This window comes from Onychostruthus taczanowskii, unplaced genomic scaffold (assembly GCF_017590055.1).
Source record: "Onychostruthus taczanowskii isolate IOZ18803 unplaced genomic scaffold, ASM1759005v1 scaffold19, whole genome shotgun sequence".
NCBI lineage: Eukaryota > Metazoa > Chordata > Aves > Passeriformes > Passeridae > Onychostruthus > Onychostruthus taczanowskii.
In genome coordinates, this window is record NW_024499128.1 from 9,189,152 (window position 1) to 9,213,086 (window position 23,935).

Consider the following 23,935-nt stretch of genomic DNA (forward strand, 5'->3'; position numbering starts at 1 on the left):
GGCACTGTGCTCTCCAACATCTTACAGAAAAAAAGATGCTTTATTTTCGTAGTAAAGGGGTACAAGAAAAAAAGAAAAGCACTACTGAGATCAAGAGGTTTTCTGCCATAGCACACCAGCAGATTTTAGCAGCTGCAATGAAGGATGTCCCTGATCTCAGTACATGCAGAGGTGGGGGAAAGATTGTGGTGTCCAGAAGTGCCCCAGCACAAACACCAGACAGCAGCCCGTGTCTAAGCACAGCAAGCAGAAAGCCACTGCAGATCCTGGGACAATGGAGGGAGACAAAACATCCAGTGCCCTGGTCCATGCATGAGCCAGTAGGGTTGGTAGTAATCAAAGGAGAACAAATGTTTACTGGTCAGCAATGATCGCTAGAGATGGGGACCACTGAGGTCATTCTGCATTCCAGGTTTTGCTCCAGACTCAATCAGGCTACAAAACCAGCTATTAAATGTGGTGCTAAATCTTATTTCTTGCACCAGTTTAGTTTTGGCAAATCCAAGAGCCCACACACAAAGGCTGGCAGGAGGGATCTGCAAATATTAAAGATGATAAACAGAGAGGGTCTTCTGACCCTACTTTAAAGTAGACTTTATAAAAGTATTTGTTTTTAATATCGGTATATGATATCCTGAGTCCCTGTATTTTCTCCTCGAGAAGAAGAAAACCATGTTCTGAAATTTCAGAATTTCTTTTCTAGGGAAGTTCATTTCCATCAGGCACTACAGGAAGAAAATGCCCAGGAATTCATGTCAAGCTGTCATTCAAAACAATGTAGAAGAATTCCATGGTGAGAGTAGCTTTTATCCTTCAGTATCACTAGGCACAAAAGGAAAAAAAGATAAGGTCCTTCTAGTAGCCACAGGAGAGGAAAGGTACTGTGCAACATTACATGAGCATGAAATGCTTGTTTCAGCTGTGAACTCTGTTAAAGTCACATGAAAGTGTTAAACTGAATGCTGAAAACTGCACGTTTGATATGGAAGAGGCCCATTATGTCAACTTGCAAAGTCCTTGCCAATGCAGCAGACTGACTAATGTTAATCATTCTGTGTTCTAATTATCTTACCATTATAGCAATTTCCCTGATGATCATCCTTCTTTTTTTTTTTTTTCCCTACATTTTGATGTTGTTCAGTGGTTTTCATTGATGCAGGCTGTAAGGCTTGGACCACCTCTTGGCCATTTGAGTGTTTCCAAAGAATACACCAAAGGGGGTGTTATTATCTCTCTCCATCATTCCCTTGGCTTTCCAGGACATACTTCGTACTTTTAAACAAAAGGATGGGAAAGAGGCAGATGCTGCTTTGCTTCTGTCCCCTCAGATGCTGTGCACTGAAACAGATTGGCTGTGGAACCCTCCCAGTTGCCCCAGTGCTAACCTCTGCTAGCCCTGGTGCTCTGGCAGAGCGCACCAGTGTTGGCTACGATGGGCCAGCAGGAACCAGCATCTTTGCTGTCACCCAGCTGGAGTGAGACTGCCTTAGTAATTGCAGCAGAGCAAGAATGGATTTAATTTATTTTCTGCTTTATTCCAGTGAGAGAGAGAGAGGGAGAGAGGCCAGATTTACCCAGTGGCCTCATTCCTACCCCCAGAGCATGAATTACTTGTGGATTTCACAGTGAGTAGATAGAAGCAGGGACACAGACAAATTCCTAGAACCAAGGAAGTGATCGGTCTTTTCTGCCTCATCACCCTCATGTACATATTGTGACATTTTAATTAGCTTCCCCCATGTCTGACAGACATCCTGTGTCATGCAGAGAAAGCATGGCTTACTTCCTATCTTCACAAAATTTGGGATCTTTAAAAAAAACCCACCAAACACCAAAAAACCCCAACCCAGTCCCCTCTCCCTTCATACCAAAGCAATTCAATTACTTGCCAGACAGCACTAAGAATCCATTAGAGAAGAATATATTCTGCATTTGCTGTGGAAATCTCCTGGTGATCTTATCTGTCTCTCAGTTCAAACTCAAAGCTCAATTGTTTTTTCTGCCAGTGCAAGGAGACTTCAAGCAGCACTGAAATCTTTTCAGATGGGGACAGTCATCTCATCTTCATTTCAATTTTACAAGAGTAAGAGAGATTTGTGGATAAACTGAAACAATAAGAGGAATGGCTATGGGGCAATCTATTGGATTGTGAACAGCTTTGAGTTAACTGCTCCAACCAGCAAATTCAACATTATCCTGAGCTGCCTGCCTGAAGAAATAAATACTTCAGAAGCAGCCTTGCCCAGACATGAGTTTTCAAGTTATCATTGAATACACTGGTAGAAGGGCATCATCTCTAACTTTCACACATATCTAAAGGACTCAGACTATCTTTTTGATCCCCTGGAAGCAGAAAACATCAGTAAAGAGCATTAAGTTGAACGAAACAGCCAAGGAACTACAATGGGAAGGATGAGAGGGTAGGCTTAGGAGCAATACACTTGGTAAATTGACCGACAGGTCTGTTTGCAGCATGTCCAGTGGTTTTTTTCTCTAGGATGCTTGAGAGAATGGACCACACAAAAATCTCCAGATACAGACACAGATCTGTCCTCTAAGCAGTGTCAAACAGAAGCATCACACTCAGAAGATGTCAGAGACCTTGAGAAAGCAGGAAAGTCAAATCCTCAAACTGTTTGGCTGTAGAAGTTACTGTCTATGAGCCACCATGGCACAGCCACTTGGCAGCACTGGGGAAACCATTTCATGTCATACAACCACTATTCCTATCCCCCATCACCTGAAGAGGATCCTAAGGAATGTCTCCAATACTGCTCCCTCCTTCATTTCAGCTTCTGTGAGCCTGATGGGCACAGTCTGACATGCTGGTTGTAGGAGATCCAAGGAAGAAGCCCCAGCCCACACCCACTGTCTGTTCTCCCTCCTGAGCAGGCATTTCCCTCCCTGCCAACCCTCTGACCACACTCCAACTGGATTCTGTTGAGCTAATGTCTGTGATAGTCCTATTTTACACCCATCTATATCAAGTCATGTCTACATTTAAATACAGTGACACGCATTCTAATAATAACCTGCAAACATATATATACTTATATAAAAAAATTAAATTTCCCAGTGTTGTATTTAAATGTTCAGGCAGCTCCACCATGTTAATATTAATCATAAGAGCTCACACATATCTAATCACACCTTTCCTTGCACACAGAACAGACTGACCCCTGAGCAAGCCCTGACTCCTTGGGAAATCACCTTAAGGTCAGCAGCTCTGGCTGTGATGGATCTAGAGGGAAAGCAGCTCCACAGCTGAGCTCCCTTGCAGACTGCTGTCAACAGCTTTTCACATCCCTCTACTCATAAAAATGAGAGAATTTCTGTAATTACTACTGATTGGAACTGTGGTAGCACTGCACAGAGAGGAAGAATGCATCCACTGGAAGACAACCAAAAATACACAAGAGGACCTCTGGAGAGCTCATCCTTGCTGCACTGCCTTCATGTTACTGGTTTTTCAAGTTTTTCATCTCAGCAGAGCCAGAAGCACAATGAACTCCCTTTTCAAAAGCAGCATCTTTGTTCTGAAAGGTCACAATCTCAACTGAAAATCTTCTGTCATGTCCAACATGCACAACAGCTTTCAGGGAATTTTTATTTAATTTTAAATGTCCTGCCAAAAATGCAAAGAACAGGCACAGAGCTGCTGCATCATTTAGGAAATGTGGGGTTTAAATGTTGATCAGAGGATGCAGCAGAATTCCTGATGGAGCTGAGCCCCATGCTCAGGTGAGCACGGTTGTGATGGATCACCTGGGAGCCCTCACAGCTGCATGGAATACAGCTGGGCTTTCCAGACATCCTCCTGAACACACAGAACCCCCTCGTGGGGCACTGCTCATTTTGTAAAAAAGATATGAAGGGAATGCTCTTCCCACAGCACTTCACTTACCCTGCCACTCCAGCTGTCCATCCTCATTTAAACAGAGCAGCCTTTCTACCTAAATTAGGCATCATCTTCCATTCCACTATTACCTGTCTTTCAAATCTAGCTAGGAAAGCTGTCAAAAAAATTACTTTTTTCCTGACTTGTCTCTCTTGGATCCATGTCTCTTTAAAGTCTTATCAAACAACAGCAAATGGAAATTGAGCAAAATTTGGGCCTGTATCATGATCTGTGTTCAGGGTGTGCTGACAGAAATGCTCTGTTATTGGGGTGTTACTTCTCCCCACTTACCCCCAGGCACACCACGAGCCTGCACTGCCAGATGAATGGCGATGCCACACATCCAGTGACAGAGGCACGTTGAGTTTCCTTCCTACTATTTGAAGAAATTCTTCAGAGAAACCCCATTTTTATAATGTAAATCTCTGCCTCCAAGTGTCACAGAGGTGGCAGGTCAGGCTGATCAAAGGGAAGAGTTCTGGGATGTGTAAGATAACGTACCAACATCTCACATGCTTGAATCCCCCTGACAGAGGTGACACAAAAATGTGTTTCTCTGCTGCACACTGCCACCCCCACCAGTGCCTCAGCTCAGAGCATCTCCCCATTTCCTCATGTGTGTTTTAACATCATTACAAACACTGCCCACTCTTCACTGTGACATGAAACAGGCAAATTTTTCCTCTTCCCCTCATCATGCACTCAGAGAAAATATTATTAAATTCCAGCTTATTTTTTTTCCATAATCTGGGTGACATGTCCTGGCCTTTTGTCTCCTAGAGATGGTGTCAAGTTTTACATATACCAAGAAGTAGAGGAAAAATATGGCATCATAACCAGAGCATCAAAAGAATAAACTGCTGAAGAACACTACTGAAAGCTTGGACTTTACAAAACCAGACCACAACAGAAATGGCAAAGACAAGGGCAGCATGAAACTGTGACCTATTACTTTGTTTTAATCAAAAAACTCAGAAATAATTGGGTCATCAACCAAAGGCTGAAATGGTAATGAATAATGAAAAGCTCAAAGACTAACGTGGAGAGAGCTGCAACTCATGGACATGGTACTCATAAAAGTCTGAGAGAAAGCACAAAGCTTCAGTAAACAAACCTTGTGAAGCATTATTTGCCTTACACAGGTCTAAATGACATTTTTGTTTTGTTTCTCTGACATGGAAGCAGAATTCAAAGCAGCAGAAAAATAATAGAAAATGAAGAAAGAACAATTGAAAACTAATTTGTGCCACTGAATGACTACAGAGAAAAACAAGAAAACTATAAAGGGACAGTCACTCTTATTGCTTCCTGAAACTTTGCTTTTTCTTTGTCAGAGAAGTAAGATTAGAGGAGTTTAAAAGTGAAGTCTCGTTTTAAAATGGTTGTTTCTGTCTCATCAGCCTTGGCATTCACCCACGGGGTGATTCTGGGGATCAGTGAAACACACAGAAGCCTTCTGGAGTTGCTACTTGACTGGCACACATTTTAAGTTTTTGGTTAGATATTTAAATACACAACTGAGAGTTTGAATGTGCACTTGTAGCTGGAATGACTAATTTTTGTATACTGTTGCTCTTTTTACCATACAAGAGTACCAATGGTGTCTCTGTCCCCTCACTCCCATGAAGGCAGTGCACACACCCCAGATTTAGTGCTCTGGTGCCGTGCAGCCAAGCCTTGCACGACTTTTAAAACATCATCATTTATTCTGCAACACCTGTTCAGAAAGCCAAGGTTTGTTCCAAGCCAGCTTTCTTACACCACAGAAGAACTGGAAAAACTTCCTGCTGCTTGCCCCTGAGAACACACGTGCTGTAAGAGCAGCCTCCTCCTTAGTGTAGCAGCATCCTCATCTGCATTTTGTGCTCAATTTTTCTACTCCAGCATGGATGGCACCTCCTAAAAGTTCATGCTTCCTGTGTAGTGGTACAGCGACCTTTTCCAGCAGGACATTTCCCATGGCCCAGCTCTCCCTGCCTGCTCTGAGCTCCCCATGCTGCTGCTCAGGTGCTGATACTCAGTGCACTGACCTTTCCTGCTTCAGAGCTGTTCAGGAAATCCAGTGCTCACCCTTCCTCCCCCTCTGCTCATCTAATGAGCTTTGTGATGCCACACAGCTGCTGATATTTTCAAGGGTAGTGGCAGGAGAACATTAATGAATTTATTCTGGATTTTCGTGTTAAATGTATTATGCAAATGTTAATCAGTTTCTGCAGAACTTTGAGAAAGGTGCTGCATGAAATAAACAATACGGTGGCAGCTCTGGCAGTAGAATTTATAGAGCTTCAGATGTTTAATATTCAATGTGTGAATTCCTTTAAAACAATTTTTTAAAGGGCATGTTGGTAAAATTTTCCTGCACAAATGTGAACCTATGCACTCGTGGTCCCTGATGTTAACAAACATTAGCAAGTCTATTCTGTGCCTGTCCTTGTTTCTTTCGACATCCACTTTGCACATCACATTTATCAGGGCCACCAAGGCCATCAAACAGCTTCTCCTTGAACCACCTAATGACAAACCTACAAGTAAATGACGTGTTTATGCTTCTCCTCTCTGCTCCCGTGGAATGTTTCTAATATCTGTTAATTCTAATAACAGCAGTGTATTCAGAATTAACACGTACAAATATTTGTGTAGCCCCAGCTAATTCAGTGTCACGTAATCCCCAGGGGCAGGATCACAGCAGGTTCTACACTCCTCCCATTTTACACCAGTTCTAGGATTTCCTGCAGTACCTAATCCACATGGCATGAGATACACAGTGTTTTTTCCCACATAACACATATAATCCTTTCAGCACAATTTATGGGTGCATTATAGGGGAAGCTCTTTTCCCTCCCATTCATTTGGGTGCCACTTTAGCAATCCCCTTAGCAGCTCCCTGTGAACACCAGGGACACCCACACAGCAGAGCAGCTCAGACTTAGCTTCTCCTACCCAGCTCAAGAGATAACTGAAGTGAAGGTGGTGTAACAGCACAGGTGTTGCCCACACCAACCACCAGGACATGGGTGACTCCACCACGGTGCCCCTCTGCCCCTGGCACACTACTGCCTGTGCCACCCTATCTCCACTGCTGTTGGCATCCCAGAACCAGACTCATTGGCCCCTTCTTCAATCAAAGCCAGCTTCCTGTATGAATATTGTCCCCTTGTTTTATGCAAGCATTACACACCTCTGAGCTGTCATGAATTAATACCCATGATCTCTGTTTATCTCATGTTTTTCATTGCTGTTTCGAGCAAAACTGTGGAGTGATCCCCAGAGTGTTCTCTGCCTACATACACTTGAGCAGATACACTTCCCTAGATCAGAGCAGACCTGCTGCTGCCTGTGAAATGTAGAAGATAAGCTTTGCCTATAAAAGATGAGCTTATTGCTGATCAAATCCAGGAGTCTGTGGAATGGATCACAAATCACTCTTTTCCCCATCCCCTCCCACATGCTCCCATGAACTTGATGCACTGGATGAGTGGGGCAGCACAAGATGATCCAGCCTTCTGCAGTCCAGGACCTGCACTTCTCTTCATCTTCTCCTTGCAGGTCTCCTGCTGTATGCTCTCAGTTATTCTATCTCATAATTAAGTCCCACTGGAATACACGCAAATTTGTTCCTACACCTTGCCACAAGCAGTACCTGACTGAAGAGATGCCAAGTGAGTTGCCCAGAACCAGCTAAAGAAGCCTTCTAGAAAAAACTTAAAAAAAAAAAAAAAAAAAAAAAAGCAAGCTGAGCTTAGGTGAGGTTTTCAACAGCTGTGCCACAGAGGCTAACACAGACCCAGCATGCACAGATGAAGAAAAAAGGACAGGAAGTTTGTGAAAAGGGAAGGCATGGAGATAATCCAGGAAGAATGTGAGCATTTGAGAGGCCAATTAGAGAACCTTGAAAGGTTGTCTATGTCCTTTTAAGTTTTATAACAGTATAAATGATTCATTCATCATTCTTTACTGGTCACAAAATGAACAGTTAGACTGTTAAATGACCTCAGCTTTCCCTTGGGTTCTTAACTCCAAGTTAGTCACTACCCAGCTGCCAAAGCCCTAACCATAAAATGAGTCATTAATGCTTAAAGAGGAGAAACATTCTCTATCCACCTTCCCCTGGGGTACAGCTCCCAGATGTTTTGTTATTCCCTCAAAATACAGTGCTAGAAGAAGGAGGAGGCCAGGCCAGCTCAGCCACAAGGGTTGCAGATATAAGGGGACAGGGAAACACACGAATGCTGTGGATGTCCAGCACTTCTATCATTCATGGACATCTCACTTCTGGAAAACTAAACCCAGCAGGCACTTCCCTCAAGGACACCACAAGAGGCAATGCAGTCCCTTCCAGTCTAACAGCAAAGTTTAACATAAATTCCAGCTTCTGTCTGGGGTAAGTTTTCTGATGACTGTCCCCACACTACGTAGTTAGTCAGCTCTTTCCGAGCTTTGAAATAATAGACAAAAATCAATAATTTCAATAGGTATGAATAATACTGCGTTTGAGAATGTTATTGTCTTATTGCTGACTCAGAGAGGCTAAACACAACCAGTTACTACTGTGAGCAGGGACAAGGCAGTCAAAGCTGGACAGTCCAGAGTTTGTGCCCAGTCATGACTCTTTCCCACAGACAAACTGCCCTTGTTGGGTTTTATCTACTCCTGAGACCTCTCACAGTTTTCTATCAGTTTTTCTTGACTGCCAGTATCCACCAAAGGTGATTCTTTTTACTCAGAAACAAGCCAGAAAATACAGACTTTTCCATTTATCCTCATAAATACACATGCACATGCTCAAAGGGATTAGGCTGCCAGCTTGGCTATGGGACTAGAGGTGATTTTCAAGCCCAAACACATCTCAATGTAAAAAAACCCATCCATCTACTTGCCTTTTATCCATACAGATCCACTTATCTGAACTCTAACTGGAGTTTCATTTTTCTCACCAACCAGCTGTGAACTAATTATGAGGACTTTAACTAGTCCTGCTTCCCCCTCCAAGCATATGGATCCAATTAAGTTAAACTGCAGCTGATTTTAATCAATCTTCCTTGAAGCAGCCAACCTTGAAGAATCTCTTCTTCAGCTGGAAGAGTAGAGGAGAGCAGGAAAAGCAGGAGAGTAGTATTTGCATAAGGAACACTTCACATCCGCTTGGTTGCCTGTAAACACAGGGCTCCTAGCAGTAAGAAATGCTAATTGAACACTCCTCACACCTCCTTCCTCCCACTTTATCCAAAAAGCACTGATTTGATCAGTCTCTTTTGTTCCTGGCATCAAGCTGCACTTTTCCACCAGCACCTCTGGAAGATGGTCCAGATCATTTCAGATAAACAAACCAAGCCTTTCTCTGAAATCTCAGCCTGCCCACCATGGGCCAAGCAGTAGCAGCTCAGGTTTCCTGGAAATGTTTTTTTGCTTCATCAAAAGGAAGAAGGGTAGAGGAGATGAGATAAAATTTTCTGTTTAAACCCACTCTTTTCATATAATTTGAATCCTTCTCCTGAGCCAGGGTTTCAAATATTTTCCTTAAGATAATATCCTGGGCACTGGGGAGGCAGTCTCAACCAGGTGTCACTTCTCTACAGCTCTACATCTCCTGTGTTTTTGTAATCTGAGGTTTTCATTAGCAGTAAAGACCTGGCCAGTGAGTGATATCCATGCTAAAGTCTTTATACCAGTGAAGGAAAATCAATGCAGCTTGCAGCTAGGTGTCAAGAGGCAAGGGGTTTTGGAAGACAGGGTGTGTGGAGGTGGAAAACACCTTCAGGCATAATTCTAGCTGTCCCCACACTAGAACAGAATACAAAAGGATGTCAGATGTTATATGGCTGTGGAGAGGAGAGGTATCAGCGCCTTAGTTCATTTGCTAATACTGAGCTCAAGGAGTGTGAGTCACACACCAAAAGCACCTACCCGGTGCTCCTTTGCTCTCTGCCCAGTCCATCAGGGTGCCCCTGCTCACAAAGTTGGCTTTTGTGCAGAAATCAGCAAAATTCCTGTGCCAATATTCAGATACAGACTAATGTGAGAGGAGGAAGTTCTTCACAGAAATGGAGATCAGACATTGGAACGGGCTGCCCAGGGAAGTGGTGGATTTGCCATTCCTGGAGGTGTTTAAGGAAAGCCTGGACATGGCACTCAGTGCCATGGTCTGGTGGTGTCAGGTCACAGGTTGGTTTCAATGACCTGAGGTCTATTTCAACCTAAATGATTCTGTGATTTGGAGACAAACATTTTTGAAACTCCACACCTCAATACATTCAATCTGACATTTTTAATTATTAATTACTTGCTGTATCTCCCTAGATTTCATGCACCAAACACAACTTTGTGAACTCAACAGATTCAGTTCAGTGTAAAGCATTCCGAGCCTTAATTCTACAACCTGTCTCTGCAAAATTCCCAACTTAAATACATCCCTTCTACATATCTTTCCTTTAGTAGATAAAATTCCAGGAGTCAGAGGTTTTATTTTACAAGAAAGAGCCGCAGATAAGGATTTGTCAGGTATCCCCCTCATTCTACCTGGTTTAATGTCAGCCCCTTCTCTTACATCTTTATTTGATTTGAAGCCACGCTTCTCCCATTTTTGTAGTTTTAGTCATCTTCCTGTTCAGTAAAACTTTCTTGTGACTTCTGTATGTAGTTTGTCTTGGTTTTTTCCCTTCATGATGCAGACTTTATTTTAACCCATCATTTCCCAATGATTGCTTTCAGAGGTGGGAATAAATAACATGTCAAACTAGCAATACTTCAGTGACCTTATCTGAGTGTATAATGACATTTTCAGCATATTTGCTCAGCACTGATAGAAGAGGTGAATTTCTAAGCATATCCTTAACTTTGTGGGTTCTCACTCTAACAAACCTTCTTTCAATGTGTTTATAAAAAGAGTAATTTTAAGCTTGGCCTGTCAAGTTATTTGATTCACAGGGTGAATAAAAATTGGGAAGGCTGATGTTTGTCCCTCTGAGGAGTTCTTGGCCATTCAGGTGGGCACACACTGATCAATACTGACACTTTAGCATTCAGCTGACCTATTCCTGTACTTGTGCTTTCCTCTCTATGCACTCTCATTCAAAAAAACTACTTTAGGCATCAAGTTCTCTAAGACACAAGTAAAGTGAGACTTTAGAGACAGGGGGAGGGAGCTACCTCCTGTTAAATAAGGAGTTAAAAGCCACGTGCTCAGCCTTGGCAAGGGAGATGGAAGAGCATCATTACCTGAATTCAGCTCACTAACTCAAAGATTTCTCTTTCCTAGACCTGCTATTCAAGACTTGGCATCTCAAGTCACTTGGTTCACCTTTTTATGAACAAACAAAGCAGATCTTTGTGGTATTTTGAGACATCACAAATAAAATAGGGAATTCCTCTGGTCAGGCCTTCTTGGAAAGCCAGCAACCACTCTAAGACCATGTAGGCAGATTAACCATGACCTGAGCTGTAATCTGGCCTGAAACCAAAGCTGCTTGTGTGTTTGTTGGAGACCTAAGCATCCAAACACCAGCCCAAAGCTTTCATCTCCTTCTGATGACTGAAACCCAATTAAAGGAGAGCAGGGTGACAGGTTTCACACTAAACATGGCTCAGCAGAGATGCTCAGCAGCTCTTAGCTCCCTGCTTTATCAAAGCTGTCACTTCCCCTGTCTCCAGGAATGGGTTATAAAAAAAAGAAATTTTGATGCACGTCTAATAGGTGTCAAGATAAAATCAATGGTCTGGCTGAAATCTGGGTAATTTCAAATCAGCTTTCATGCAGGTTTTCTACCATGAAGCAATTTGCAAAAAAATGGGAAAAATAAAGACAAAAAAATAAAAATTAAGAGAATGCTACAATGACAAATTGTTCAGCACATCAGAGAGAAAAGAAGGAAGAGATAACACCCCTTCTTCAAGAAGGGTGGGTGGGCTTTGATTGAACCAACAGGGTCAGGTTCTTTGCTCCAGCATCTTTCAAACAGGAAACATCACAAAAGCTTGAAGCAACTCCCCTGCCCTTCCTCTACACAGGAAAGCTGTTCCTAGGGTGACAACAAGCTGAACAGCCAGTCTACTCTGCTGCAGGTGCCCTTGTGTGGGATTTCACTGATCTATCCCGAGTAAAAAGCTGAACACCTTCTGCCCTAGAGGACAGCACCAGGAAAAGGCAAACCACACAGAGCAGCACAGCAAAAAGAACACACCTCCCATCCTCCTGTCTCCACATCTGTGGGTGCTGCCAGCTCATCCCCTCGACAGCACTGGTGGCTCCTGGCTTGCAAAGCTCCTGCCTGCTGAGGTGGTCTCTGCTTTCATCACTGACACCAGCAGAGAGGAGACTTCAACATGAACAAAGCTCAAAATTTCCCATCCACTCCACCCTGTTCTGCCCTGTCTGTGCTCCCACTTTGTCATGAATGAATTTGGGGACGGACAACTTCTAGTGGTGGAGCAACTTAACACGGACCAATTCTTAAGGCTCCAAGAAGAGAAGACCTAGAGAGAGTCATCCAACAAGACAACTGAATCTGTGTGATTACACGTGAGATCAAACCTCTCTGATGGCATAGGCACAAACACAGGTGTGGCAGTGCAGTCAGCACAGGCTGCCCAAAGGTGCCTTGCTCAGATTGAGGGGAGGGAAGCTCCATGCTGGGAGCACTGGTGGACCATGCCAGGCTCTCCAGCTGCTCTGGACCTCCACACTCCTACCTGCAGAGTGAGCTTCTCCAGCTGCATTTCCAGAGATCTGTTCTCCTCTGCCAGCTTGCTGCGCTCAGCTTCCAGCTCCTCAATTTTCAACCTGGAGAAGAAGGGAAAATTAATAGACTTTGGGTGTCCCTGCACAGTCCCACCACAAATAATCAAGTAAAGCATGAAATCAGAAATGGTATCAGATTATTCCTGCATTCAGTACCACAAAACTGCACCACTGAGGCAGCTGAAACATATGGTTAAAAGTGACGCGTTTATATGATGAGACTGTAATTTGTAAAAGTCTATTAAAATATACAATCTGAATATAAAGCAAGTTCAGCTTGGATACCTTCTGAACCACAGACTGAGTCTAGACCATCATGTTTAATAACCACCAGCAGCTAAAACCTCCATGAGGCATCAAATCTCTTTTTGATCTGATTTATACTTTTGGCCTTCACAATACTCCTTGGCAGTAAGTTCCACAATTTAATTATGTGCTGTATGAAAAATTAGTTCAGTTTGTTTTATACTTCACATGTGATTATTTCACTGAGTGCCCGTTAGTTCTGCTATGAAAAGTCATGAATAATTGTACCACGCTCCCCTCTCCACACCACAGGCCTCCTCTATTATTTCCTGAAGAATCTCAGTTTTGTCTTCCTTCACACCAAGGATTTTCCATATTTTTATTGTTCTTCCTTGTTCCTTCAAGTTTTTATATAGACTTTTTGACATGAAATAAGCTGCAACTACACATAAGAGCACTCAGACATATTCAGTGGTAAAATGAGGATTTCTGCTTTATTCTCAACTTCCTTTCCAAGAGCTTCTAACATTCTGCTTGTATTTTAACTATGGAGCACCTACCTGATATTTTCAGAAAGCTGTTCACAATAATGTCAGATCTCTTTCCTGAATGACAACAGCTCATTTAGAGCTCTCTGTTGTGGGAGTAAAAGTAAGAGTGTTTTTTCTTATGTGCATGGGTTTGGCAATTATTGACATGCAACTTCATCTCCCATCTCAAGCAGCATCTTAAGATTTTTTCTGAAATTCTGAATGTCTGATAAGCTGAAAAAATTCGTATTATCTCAAACTCTGCCACCTCACTACTCACAAACCCCTTTTCTGTGTTGGACAAGTTCCCAGTTCCCAATCAAAACCATTCTAGGACCTAGTGGGAAAACCCTCAGTATAGTGAAGACATTTATTCTTTGATTTTCCATATTTTAACTTTGTATTACATAAGCAAATTAATGGAAGAAAAATGCATGAAGTAAAAAATATCTTGTATTATCTCTGGCTCAGGAAATCCTGGAGACAAGGCACAGGGAAGCCAGGAGAGCCTCCTGGCAAGGTACCCCGATGTTCTGTCCTGTTCACATGGTACCCACCACTGGCCACCCCCAGACAGTACACTGGGACAGCCAGGCCTCCAGGGTTCATATATTCTTATCAATCCAACAAAGAATCTCCTCTTTTGTTCCACCAAAGTTTCTTTATGACCTTTGGCTCAAAACTTTTTGAAAGGTCAAATACATTAAATCAACCATACCAGCCTTAGACAAGTGATTGGTGAATCCTTCAGAGAACTCTATCAAACTTGTTAGGCAGGAGATATATGTAAAAAAGATTGGATACAAAATTTTTGTTTGCATTTAAGTACAGAGTACAAAATCCTGATGCTCCTTTAAGACCCTCCCCTTCCACATGTTAACTTGTTGGGATTAATTGTGCAACTAATACAGAATAACACCGATCTTTGGATTCAATTTTCTCAGGAGCCTTTTCTCAGAATAGTCTTAAAAATTAATTATCTTGCTTAATACTTTTAAATTATCTAAATTAAGCTGAAAATCCTTGCACCATACAATAAAGTATGGAACCATCTGCCAATATCCCAAAATTATGGAACAGCAATTTCAGGTACAAGGAAGAAGTCATCTCTCCTATTCATCTGGCAACAGTTCCAAACTTTTCCATAGAAGCAGGTTGATCTACATCATGTTCAGCACAGAAGTGTCTCCTTTATAAATATGCAGCTTGGATTGCCTAAATTATTTGTAAGCCTGACCCCTGCTGGCAATTTTCAAATATTATAAAGTCTCATTTTTTCTGCTCCTGGAAGCCTCTAAAATGCCGAGGAACAACTTTAGCACTGTCCAGGCCATTAAAAAATATCATCAATAACTTTCAGAAGAGACACCAAGCTAGTGGCAAAGGAGGATGCTGCAGCAGGAGACTGAAAAGGTCAGGAAAAATGGAAATTCAAAGTGGAATTAATGCTTTTAATGATGCATTTCTAAATGGATTGCAGAACAGGCCACGAGGAGAGCAACACTCTTCTCTGAGGAACAACAGCCCAACAGCTCCTGAAAGGTCAGAGCCAGACACAGGACTCTCATCAGTACTTTCTCCATCCTTGACATGCTGAATTTTAATTGGGAACAAATTTCTCCCCATCCAGCCTCACAAGTAGTGTGACGCTGCTGTTATCTCCTGCAGAACTTGTCTCCGTGGGGAGGTTTAAGATCAGGCCTCTCAGTTGCCCTTTGAAAATCACTCACAGCAGCAGCCAGAAAACACTTCCCCAAGACCTGAGACACAGTTGTAATGAGGGTAGATTCAAGCCATTACATTTTTGTGCTATTTCACCTGCAATTTTAGGATTCAATAATCTGTTTGTGCCCTTTGTGCCTCGCTGCTGAGCACACGGTGATTTAAAGCCTGGGGCACTCCCAGGCAGGCAGCAGATATCACAGAATCCTGAAATGGTTTGTGGTGGAAGGGACAGTAAAAATCATTTAGTTCCCCACTCAGCCATGGCAGGCACACCTTCCCCTATCCCAGGCTGCTCCAAGCCACATCCAACCTCGGAGACTTCCAGGGATGGGGCAGCCTCAGCTTCTCTGGGCAACCCTCTCCCCACTCTCACAGGGAAGAATTTCTTCCCAATTTCCCCTCTAGCCCTGGACTGTGTCAGTTTGAAGCCATTTCTCCTTGTGCTGCCACTGCATGCCATGTCAAAAGTCCCTCTTCAACTCTCTTGTAGCCCCTTAAGGTACTGAAAGGCCACAATAAGGTCATTCTGGAGCCTTCTCTTCTCCAGAGCCACCTGCAACAGGCTCAGGAGCACCCCTGAGCTGGGGGTCACAGCATGAGCATGGCCTTGAGCTCACCCCACAGGTGGCAGCTCCTTCCCAATGTCCCAGTTTTGGGGGCATCCTTCTTTCCTGACACAATGTAGGACTGCCATGCTCTGGGCAAGGTCAGCCCATTGAACCAGGGGCACTCCCTGGCTCTCCTTCAGAGACAAAACCTGCTGCTTCCTCTGCACTGAGGAACAAGAACACTGCTGTAACCTTTGAGGCAAGAGAATTTTGGGACTGACTAGTGCTTTCACCATTTATCCCTCTGCTATCTTATTTTTAACACTGTTAAGTGTCCTAGATCTCCAGTGGGAAAGCATTCAGAGCCATTAGCAAACAGTTTGTGCTATTCCAGCCTTGCTTCCCAGCCCCGTGGGAAACGCTTCCCAATGGCAAAGAGAGAGAAGCAAGGGAAATCCTATCTATATATAAACACAGCAAAGCATTTGCAGCTGGTGGTTAAAATATGGAAGTCAAATATTGAAAAATATTTACTGGCTTGGCACTTGAATTTTTTTCATTTACATTTTTTTTTTAATGAAGTTCACGTATAGGGAGGGTTGCTTTCTGCTTTGGGATGCACCAGCAGCCACAAAGGCAGCCTCGGTGCACACTCCTTGTGCCTTTTCTCTCCAGGAACACCTGCACAAGAGATGTGATGCTGTTTTATCACCAGTTTGCAATCCTCCACTTGTTACATATTGGAGTTACCTTCAGGTAGGCAGAACAACCCAAGACAAATCTGTGTGAGCACCATGAAAAGCAGGGTACAGAAACACATGGGTACAGCACAATCATCTACCAGCTCAATTTTTGGCCCAGAATGGTCTGGGTTAAAGGGACCTTAAAGATCATTCAGTTCCAGCCTCCCCACCATGGGCAGGGACACTTTCCACTAAACCAGATTCCTCCAAGCCCCATCCAACCTGGCCTTAAAAGCTGGTGTCTATTCTACAAACAGCCTGGTGCCACCAGGAAGGAAGAAACATCAGTTACTTTCTGAAATATCAACACCATTGTCAAGTTTCATGATACAGGAAGAAACCATTTGAGTTAATTTCCAAAGAATTCATTAACTTCTCCATACAGGGGTTTGAAAACATGAAAATATTTAATCTCTGGCAAAGATCTCTTCACCTGTCTAGAAGATTTTCCTCTATCAGACAGCTCAACCAAGAGCTGAAGGCTCCACAGGCATAAGGTAAATTGATGCCACCTCTGCAACCTTTCACAAGATCAAATTTAGTGCAAGAATACAGATTCAATTGGCATTTGCTCAGCCTCATGGATTTTCCCTCTTTTAAAAACTGAGCTTCATATTGCCTCTACTGCATGTTTCATTATCTCAAATCAGAAGGGGGATGGAGGAAAAAAATCCACCTACAGCCTCAGGTCTCCTAAAATGCCACTTGTGAGAATCAAGAGACATCCCACTGTGTGTTTTCAGTCTGTCTGAAAACCTGAGATCATGACACAAGGCTGCTCCTACCTCAAAAAGGAAAAAAGGGGGCAATCTGCTGGATTTTCAACAGCATCCAGGCACTCCAAAAGTCTCTCTAAGTCCAGAGCTTTTCAATGGAATTAACCAGTGAAAACTCCCCCACCATCACCCTTTTATCTTGGTTTTATTGGTTTTTCATGTTCTCAGCTGTGTTATGTGGCTGCCTGTGGATATCACTGATGAGGACATGTCTCACAGAGGCCCCATCTGCCAAGGGGGCAAGGCCATGTGGAAAAGCTATTGCAGAACAGGAAAATACTGAATGGAGCAGAAAACGTATGTGTTGGGAAGATGCTATTAAGGGATCCAGATGGCATTGAGATGGTGTTAGGAGCAGAGCAGACAGAATTTCAGCAAGTGTGACTAATGGGCATTGGCAAGGACATGAATTTCTTTTGAATTACTCTAACTCTACGCAGTCACTAAATCCACTGAAAACATTTAGGATTTACTGGGGTTGCAGCTTGACAGCAGAAAGAGAAAGTTCAGATTTGTTCCAGCTGAAAAGGTCCTTCAGCTGTTGCCACTTAAGTCTTTAGTGAAGTTCTTTTTAAATACATTCCTTTTATTTATAGATTCTGAAATACCAGTTTCTGCACAGTTATCATCTTCCCTCTAAAAGGTGTTAATGCCCAAATGCTGTACCCTACAGTGGAGGAACTCAATAGGTTGACCACTGTTTCTTTTCATAGGATCTGCAGAATATAAATAAATATTATTTCAGAGGGAGCAGCAAAAAGTGTGAGAAATTACAGCATTAGCACTGCTTTTATTGTCTCTCCAGAAACGATGATGCTGGGAGAGAGTTTCACATTTAAAGTTATAAAAGGTCTGACGAAATAGCACTTTGTTCTCAAGAGAAGGAGGAAAAACTGATAAAGTCTTTCAAGTTTCTGGCTGAAAATTTACTTTCCATACTAAAGAAAAATGAGACAAAAGGTATTTTTCTTAAAAGCTCTTGTTCACTCACAGGAGGTAAATACAGATTCAAAGGACTAATATGGATTTTTTTTCCTCCTTTATGTCTCCCCTGCTTTTGTTTCCAGAAGTGAGCTCCCTTCCACAGGGTCTACATGGAAATGCCTGGAGGCTCAACAGTCCATTCCTGTTCTGCACACTCCTCTTGCTGGCCTCAGTGGTTCCTCCTACTTTTCACATGTCTTTGTGGCAGCAGCTAACAGGGGAGGCTGGGCTCAGCCCAGAGGAGCTGACAGGCCATCCTGCAGGTTACAGGATTTCAAAGACTACAATAAACTATAGAGATGGAAATAACTCCCTCATGAACTGTGGCATTTCTTTCCCCACTTTCCACCTTGGAAGTTTGTGTTCTTCCCCGTTTTCTCCCAGAATTAGTTTCTGGCAGTGGTGTGTAGAAGGAAGGAGTGACAGTGGAGTTTGTGTTTTCTCCTCAGCAGCTACATAAAATTGAGTGAACTGGTGCTGTTGAGGCCCACAGGAGGAAGATGAGCACAGAAGACCTAATGCTTTCCATTCTGATCCCTGCCCTCCTCCAAACCCCTTCTGTTCTTTAATCACACCCACCCAGTTCACTGCTGCTGTATGGAGAGGACACATCCAGCTGAGCCATGAGGCATGTTCTGATGTGGATCACAGCACATTCTTCCTGAGCTCCAAAGGGCTGGGAGAATACAGTGATTTATTCTGTGTTCCTTTGAGAAGGAGCTTCTTCTGTGAAGAAAGAACTTGGCCCAGTTTCTTGAACAATGCCCAGAAAATGCAAAATAAAGTCCAACCATATTCAGTGACTGCTTAAGTCTAGAAACATAAGAAAAAAATCTTTATGGAGTCAATTCTGAGATTTCTCCTCACTCAGATGTGGAGTGCCTGAGAGTGTAGGAAGATGTCTGAAGCAGTAATAGAAGCCAACAGTAAGGAGACAGGAGCAGGGACTGGCTTACAGTGCTCCAGCAAAGAAAACTTCAGCAGAAAGAATGCCTTGCACCAAGGCATTTACTGTTGGAGCTGAGCAGTGAAAAGAGTGATCAAAATCAAACAAATCTAAGCTTTGTGGAACAGTTCTATAACTAAATAACCAGCATTGGGGCCTGGGACAAGTATTTAAATCAGCCATGAGAACAAGAAGTGGATCAGTAAAAATGACAGAAAAAAACCAGTCTAGAATTAGAACATGGAACTGTGGCTGCTATGAACCCAAAGCTTCAGGAGCAAGATAGATGAAAAACCAAAATATCAACGTGAAACAACTGCAGAAGCTTGGGCTGTGCTGAAACAAACTTCAGACCATGGCCCATCATTGGAAAACAGCTCTGCACCATCAACCACCACACTGGGAACTGGCCTGGGTTTGGGACATACTTTGTGTGAAAGGTTTGACACCTTTCGTGGAAGGAGGAGAGAGTGAGATTAGTAATCAAAGAAATTCCTTAAAACCAAAGAGGGAAAAACAACATCTAGGACCTTTAGGGCTACTGTTGAGCTGAATCAAACACCACAATCCCATAACAAGCAGCTTTTTGTGAGCTCCACTCATCCCTGCCCAGGAAATAAGATTTTCATTCAGGGCAGAGCCAGACATCTCCATTCCCACTGCCAAGAGCCTGTCCCACCACAGCGTGGCCAGGACTTTGTGGCAGTCCTGCTGCTTCCCCCTACACACAGTGTCCCTGAAGCTGCTCAGGTAATAGTCAGTAAATGCTGTTCAGGGAAGCTAAACACCAAATAATGAGTCTTGGAGGGGAAAATAAAGAGCCTGAATATCTCCCAGATGAAAGGGTGCTGCAGCAACACCAGCCAGGGAGAGAGAGATTGGGGAGGCACTGCAGAAAAACTCTGCAAACCTGCAGGTCCCAGAAGACAGCAGACAGTCTGCTGGCTTTACTGATACACAGGCACATTATTAATCAGGAGTGACAGGTTTAATGCTGCCAAGGAGGTGCTGAATACTCCCTGCAGCAGTGTAAACCCCAGTTTTCATTCAGAAAAGCCTGAATGAGCTAAGACAAACCCAAAAAAGGCAAAAGTTGATGAAGACAGGTTTATTTCCCTGAAAAAGGGAAGTCATAGCATTCTCTTCTTTAGCAGAACTCAAACATATGATAGAATTTAAAAAGATGTATGCCTTGGGCCTCCAGAACTATTACAGCACCCTGAGGGAACTATAGGAGCAAGTCCCCAAGATTAGGTGTACAACCCTAAAATGTATTAGAATGGCTTAGCTGAACGTGTGTTATTTTCAAGCACCTCCCTCCTGCAATGGAACTGGGCTTTCAAGGCTGTAAAACAAGCTCCAGAGGCAAAGCACAAGAGCAAAGCCATAACACTCAGGCCAGTAATTTCTGCTTTCTGCAGATTCTGCTTGCTGCAAAACCTTGCTTTCAGTCCTATGAGGCAGTCACACTTTATTGGGATGGAGCTGAAAATATAAAAGAATTAAGAAATGAAAGTCCAGCCAAAGTCTTACATCAGCTGAGAATAAAATACTCGGTCTGTGAGGACCTGATTTGCTCAACTTAAATAAAAGGAACTTTATTAAACATTCAGAAATAGATGAACTTTTTTGTGCTCGGTATTTATTGTATCACCTGCTTTTCAATGGAAGCTATAAAAGCTTTAATAAATACATGGAAAGGTTGTTTAGCTTCACTGTAGCTTTTATAAATGCTCATGTATCCTCTGCTGAAATGCTGTTTTGTAACTTCTCTTTCACTGAATCACAACAGGTACCCCTCTGCCGTCTCCAGCAATGCACAAGGGGAAACATCCCTCTTTTATCTCCAGTGCTACACCAGCATCAACAGTACAAAAGCTGGATTCTAAACCTCTTCACACATGTGCCAACAGATCCTGTATTTACAGTCGAGATTTGGTCAGAATAACAAATAAACGGCACTGCTATTTCCACAGGAAATCAGTCAAGAGGGGGAATAGTGATGCAGGAGCCAGGCTTATGAATTAACTGACAGCAAAAGACCCCAAACATGAGAAGAAAAGAGCCTGAAGCCTCTCAAAAGATAGCAAAGCTTATAAAGTTTCTAAATGCAGGACAGATCATGGGCTGAGTGTTTCTGCTAATGCTTCATGGGGTCCTCATGTCCATAAAAGTCAGTGAGAAAGTAAAACTTGTGCTCAGAAAAAGAACATCCTACTTCAGGAATACAAGGAAAATATGTTCTGATCATCACCCTACTGCCTGAACAGCAGGCAGCCCATGGACACAGGCAGTCTATACACATAAACTTCATGCACTTTAGCACGGTGAGCTCCTGTACCTGCTGCTCCACCAGGAGATGACAAAAACCACAGCAGGCAGTGGAACTATCCCAGGCATTTCCCTTCTCATTACCTCCACCAAAAAGAGTGGAATCTGCTCAGCCTTCCCCTTGCTTCGCCTACCTGAGTGTGTCCACCTCCTCCTTGGTGATGACAGTGCTCTGCTCAGCCGTGCACTGCTGAGACTTCAGGACCTTCATCTCCACCTCCAGCTGCAAGAGACAAAAGGCATTAGTTCCTGCAGCACTGCCAAGGGCACACACAACCAGCAAAGGGAGCAGGAAATCATGAGGTTCTGCACAGGGCAGACTTCTCATGATACAGATGTGAAGCACAACTTCTCTTGCGCTGAGTGTCAAAACCTCACAGAACTCTCCTTCCCTCTGCAATTCCTTTTGCCTTTCCTGACATTTTCTCCACAACAGATGAGACACAAAAAGTTGAATGTTACTAGCAAAGCTTCTGCTTCTCTTTCAGGTATTTCCCCTATTTCCCCCCTTGGATAATGGGATGCAGAAGACTCTGTGGCATTAGGAGCTCGCTGGGACCTGAGGTTCAGTATTGATAGTTCAATCTCACTCAATTCCCCCCTACCAGAAGAAATGAACCACAGGATTAAACTGTCTTGTCCACAACAGCTCTGAGACACATACATTGAATCCAAAAGACTGGGGAATACTTCCAGCACTTTCCAATATACACTTCCAGCTCTAGCTGCTCAGGTAGCTCTGGCTGAACAAACAAACAATTAAGAATATTTTTCTGCCTCTGGCTTTGTTTGGGTAGGAACTCATAAGAAAGTATTTCCAAACTCTACAGACATGAGAACTTCTTACCCAGACTCTAAAATTCCCAGACTCCCTGACTTGTAGCAGTCTGGATCCCAAATTCAGAGTTCATGACAACGCACAGATTGATAAACTCCATATGCTACCTGTTTCTAAACTCCTCAGAAAATGATTTATTATAAAGTGCAAGCAGAGACAAACTACCTAGAGGATACTCAAGCTTCTGCTCCAACACCTTCTCCCAGCTAAGATCTTCTTCACACACTCATCCTTGAGATTCTGGACCTCCTTTTGTCATCTGTCTTTTTACCACCTGTCGACTAATTCCCCTAATAAATCTAGTGACGGAAATGATATTTTTTCACCCAGGAGGAAAAAATAAGCAATCCAGTCTTAATTATAAATGCAAAACTTAGGACCACAGAGAGTTCAGCACTCAGCATCAGGGAAATAATCCATTAATACACCATTCCCTGCAACAGCATAGATTAGACTTGTAGAGTAAAATCACACTGCAAGGGCAAACTTCTGCAAGCTTTTTGCAGAAACTCTCCAATTATACAAGAAAAAGGAGCATCTTGTCACAGACAGTCATATTGCTTAGACAGAACTGAAGTTCAGACACGCTGCCTTCTTTGCCCTTCCATACTTACCAGAAAAGACATGCAGAGCATGGCAGTGCTGTTCGCAGGAAAGGACAGAAAATAGATGGTTGGATTATGCTCCCACTCCTTTCTGACACCAAAGGAACAGAGCAGAAGAAAGCACCAAAAATGTTTTAACCTAATTCCCCCTGACACCCCAAAAAGCCCTGCATTCTCCCCTTGCCTGTCAAGAAACATCTAGGAATAAAAAATAAGCAAAGGCCCACCTGCATCATCAGGCTGTACAAATGTTAATGCATATTAGCTGCCTGATAAGATTATCACAGCCAGAAATGCTTCCCTCAATTTTCTGATTACTGAGCTTATCTCTCCCAGCTCAGCCCATCACAGATGGCTGGGGATAAAGCAAGCACACCAGATAATTCCAGGAATGTGAATAAAAGGTACTGGGATGAGGAGCAGGCTTCAGTTCCAACCTACTTCTAGCAGGAAAACACTCATTATGCCTCCTGTTTCCCATGTCTGCTGAAGCCTGGATGATTTTGCTGTTAGGACTTTGAGGATGCTTTCTGGGATGAGTGAGGGCAGCACTTGAAGATGGAAGGGCTGGTGAATTATTTATCACTGGCTAAGAGGGCTCAGCCTCAAGCCCACGTGGCACCTGCTCACCCACACAGATAAATCACTGCCACCTTCTCGGGGACAAGGGGGACATTCCTCACAGTTGGGTGAGGAATCTGATCTGGGGGCTCTTGTAGTGGCTGCACAGAGAGGGGAAAAAACAGAGTGTGTGACAGGAAAAGGAGAAGGGAGAGTGAATGCACATGAGCTTGTGGGAGCTTGTGAGAAACATCTCACTTGATACACAGCAGTGACAAATTACTGCCAGGTATGCTCAGCAGCAGCAGGATGAGATTCTGCTGGGTTTCTAAGAATAAGCTGCTGAAGGAGAATGAGGAGAAAAGGGCACACGGGCTGTAAGGGCATTTCATCTCATTTTTATGTCCTCCCAATTTGCAAGCACCAAGACTCCCTGGACTGAAAATCTGATGTGCCTGAGGTGAGAAAGG

At 43.3% G+C, this 23,935-nt stretch overlaps 1 protein-coding gene across 2 annotated transcripts in view; it reads right to left on the reverse strand.

Moving 5' to 3' along the window:
* Positions 1–23,935, reverse strand: part of MAD1L1 (mitotic arrest deficient 1 like 1) — a 350,409-nt gene that overhangs the window by 143,621 nt on the left and 182,853 nt on the right. For both annotated transcript variants that reach the window (XM_041401934.1, XM_041401935.1), the window contains exons 14-15: positions 21,596–21,684; positions 12,584–12,674 (exon numbers count right to left, since the gene is read on the reverse strand). In XM_041401934.1, coding sequence (XP_041257868.1) covers positions 12,584–12,674; positions 21,596–21,684 — 180 coding nt within the window. The remainder of the gene's footprint in view (positions 1–12,583; positions 12,675–21,595; positions 21,685–23,935) is intronic.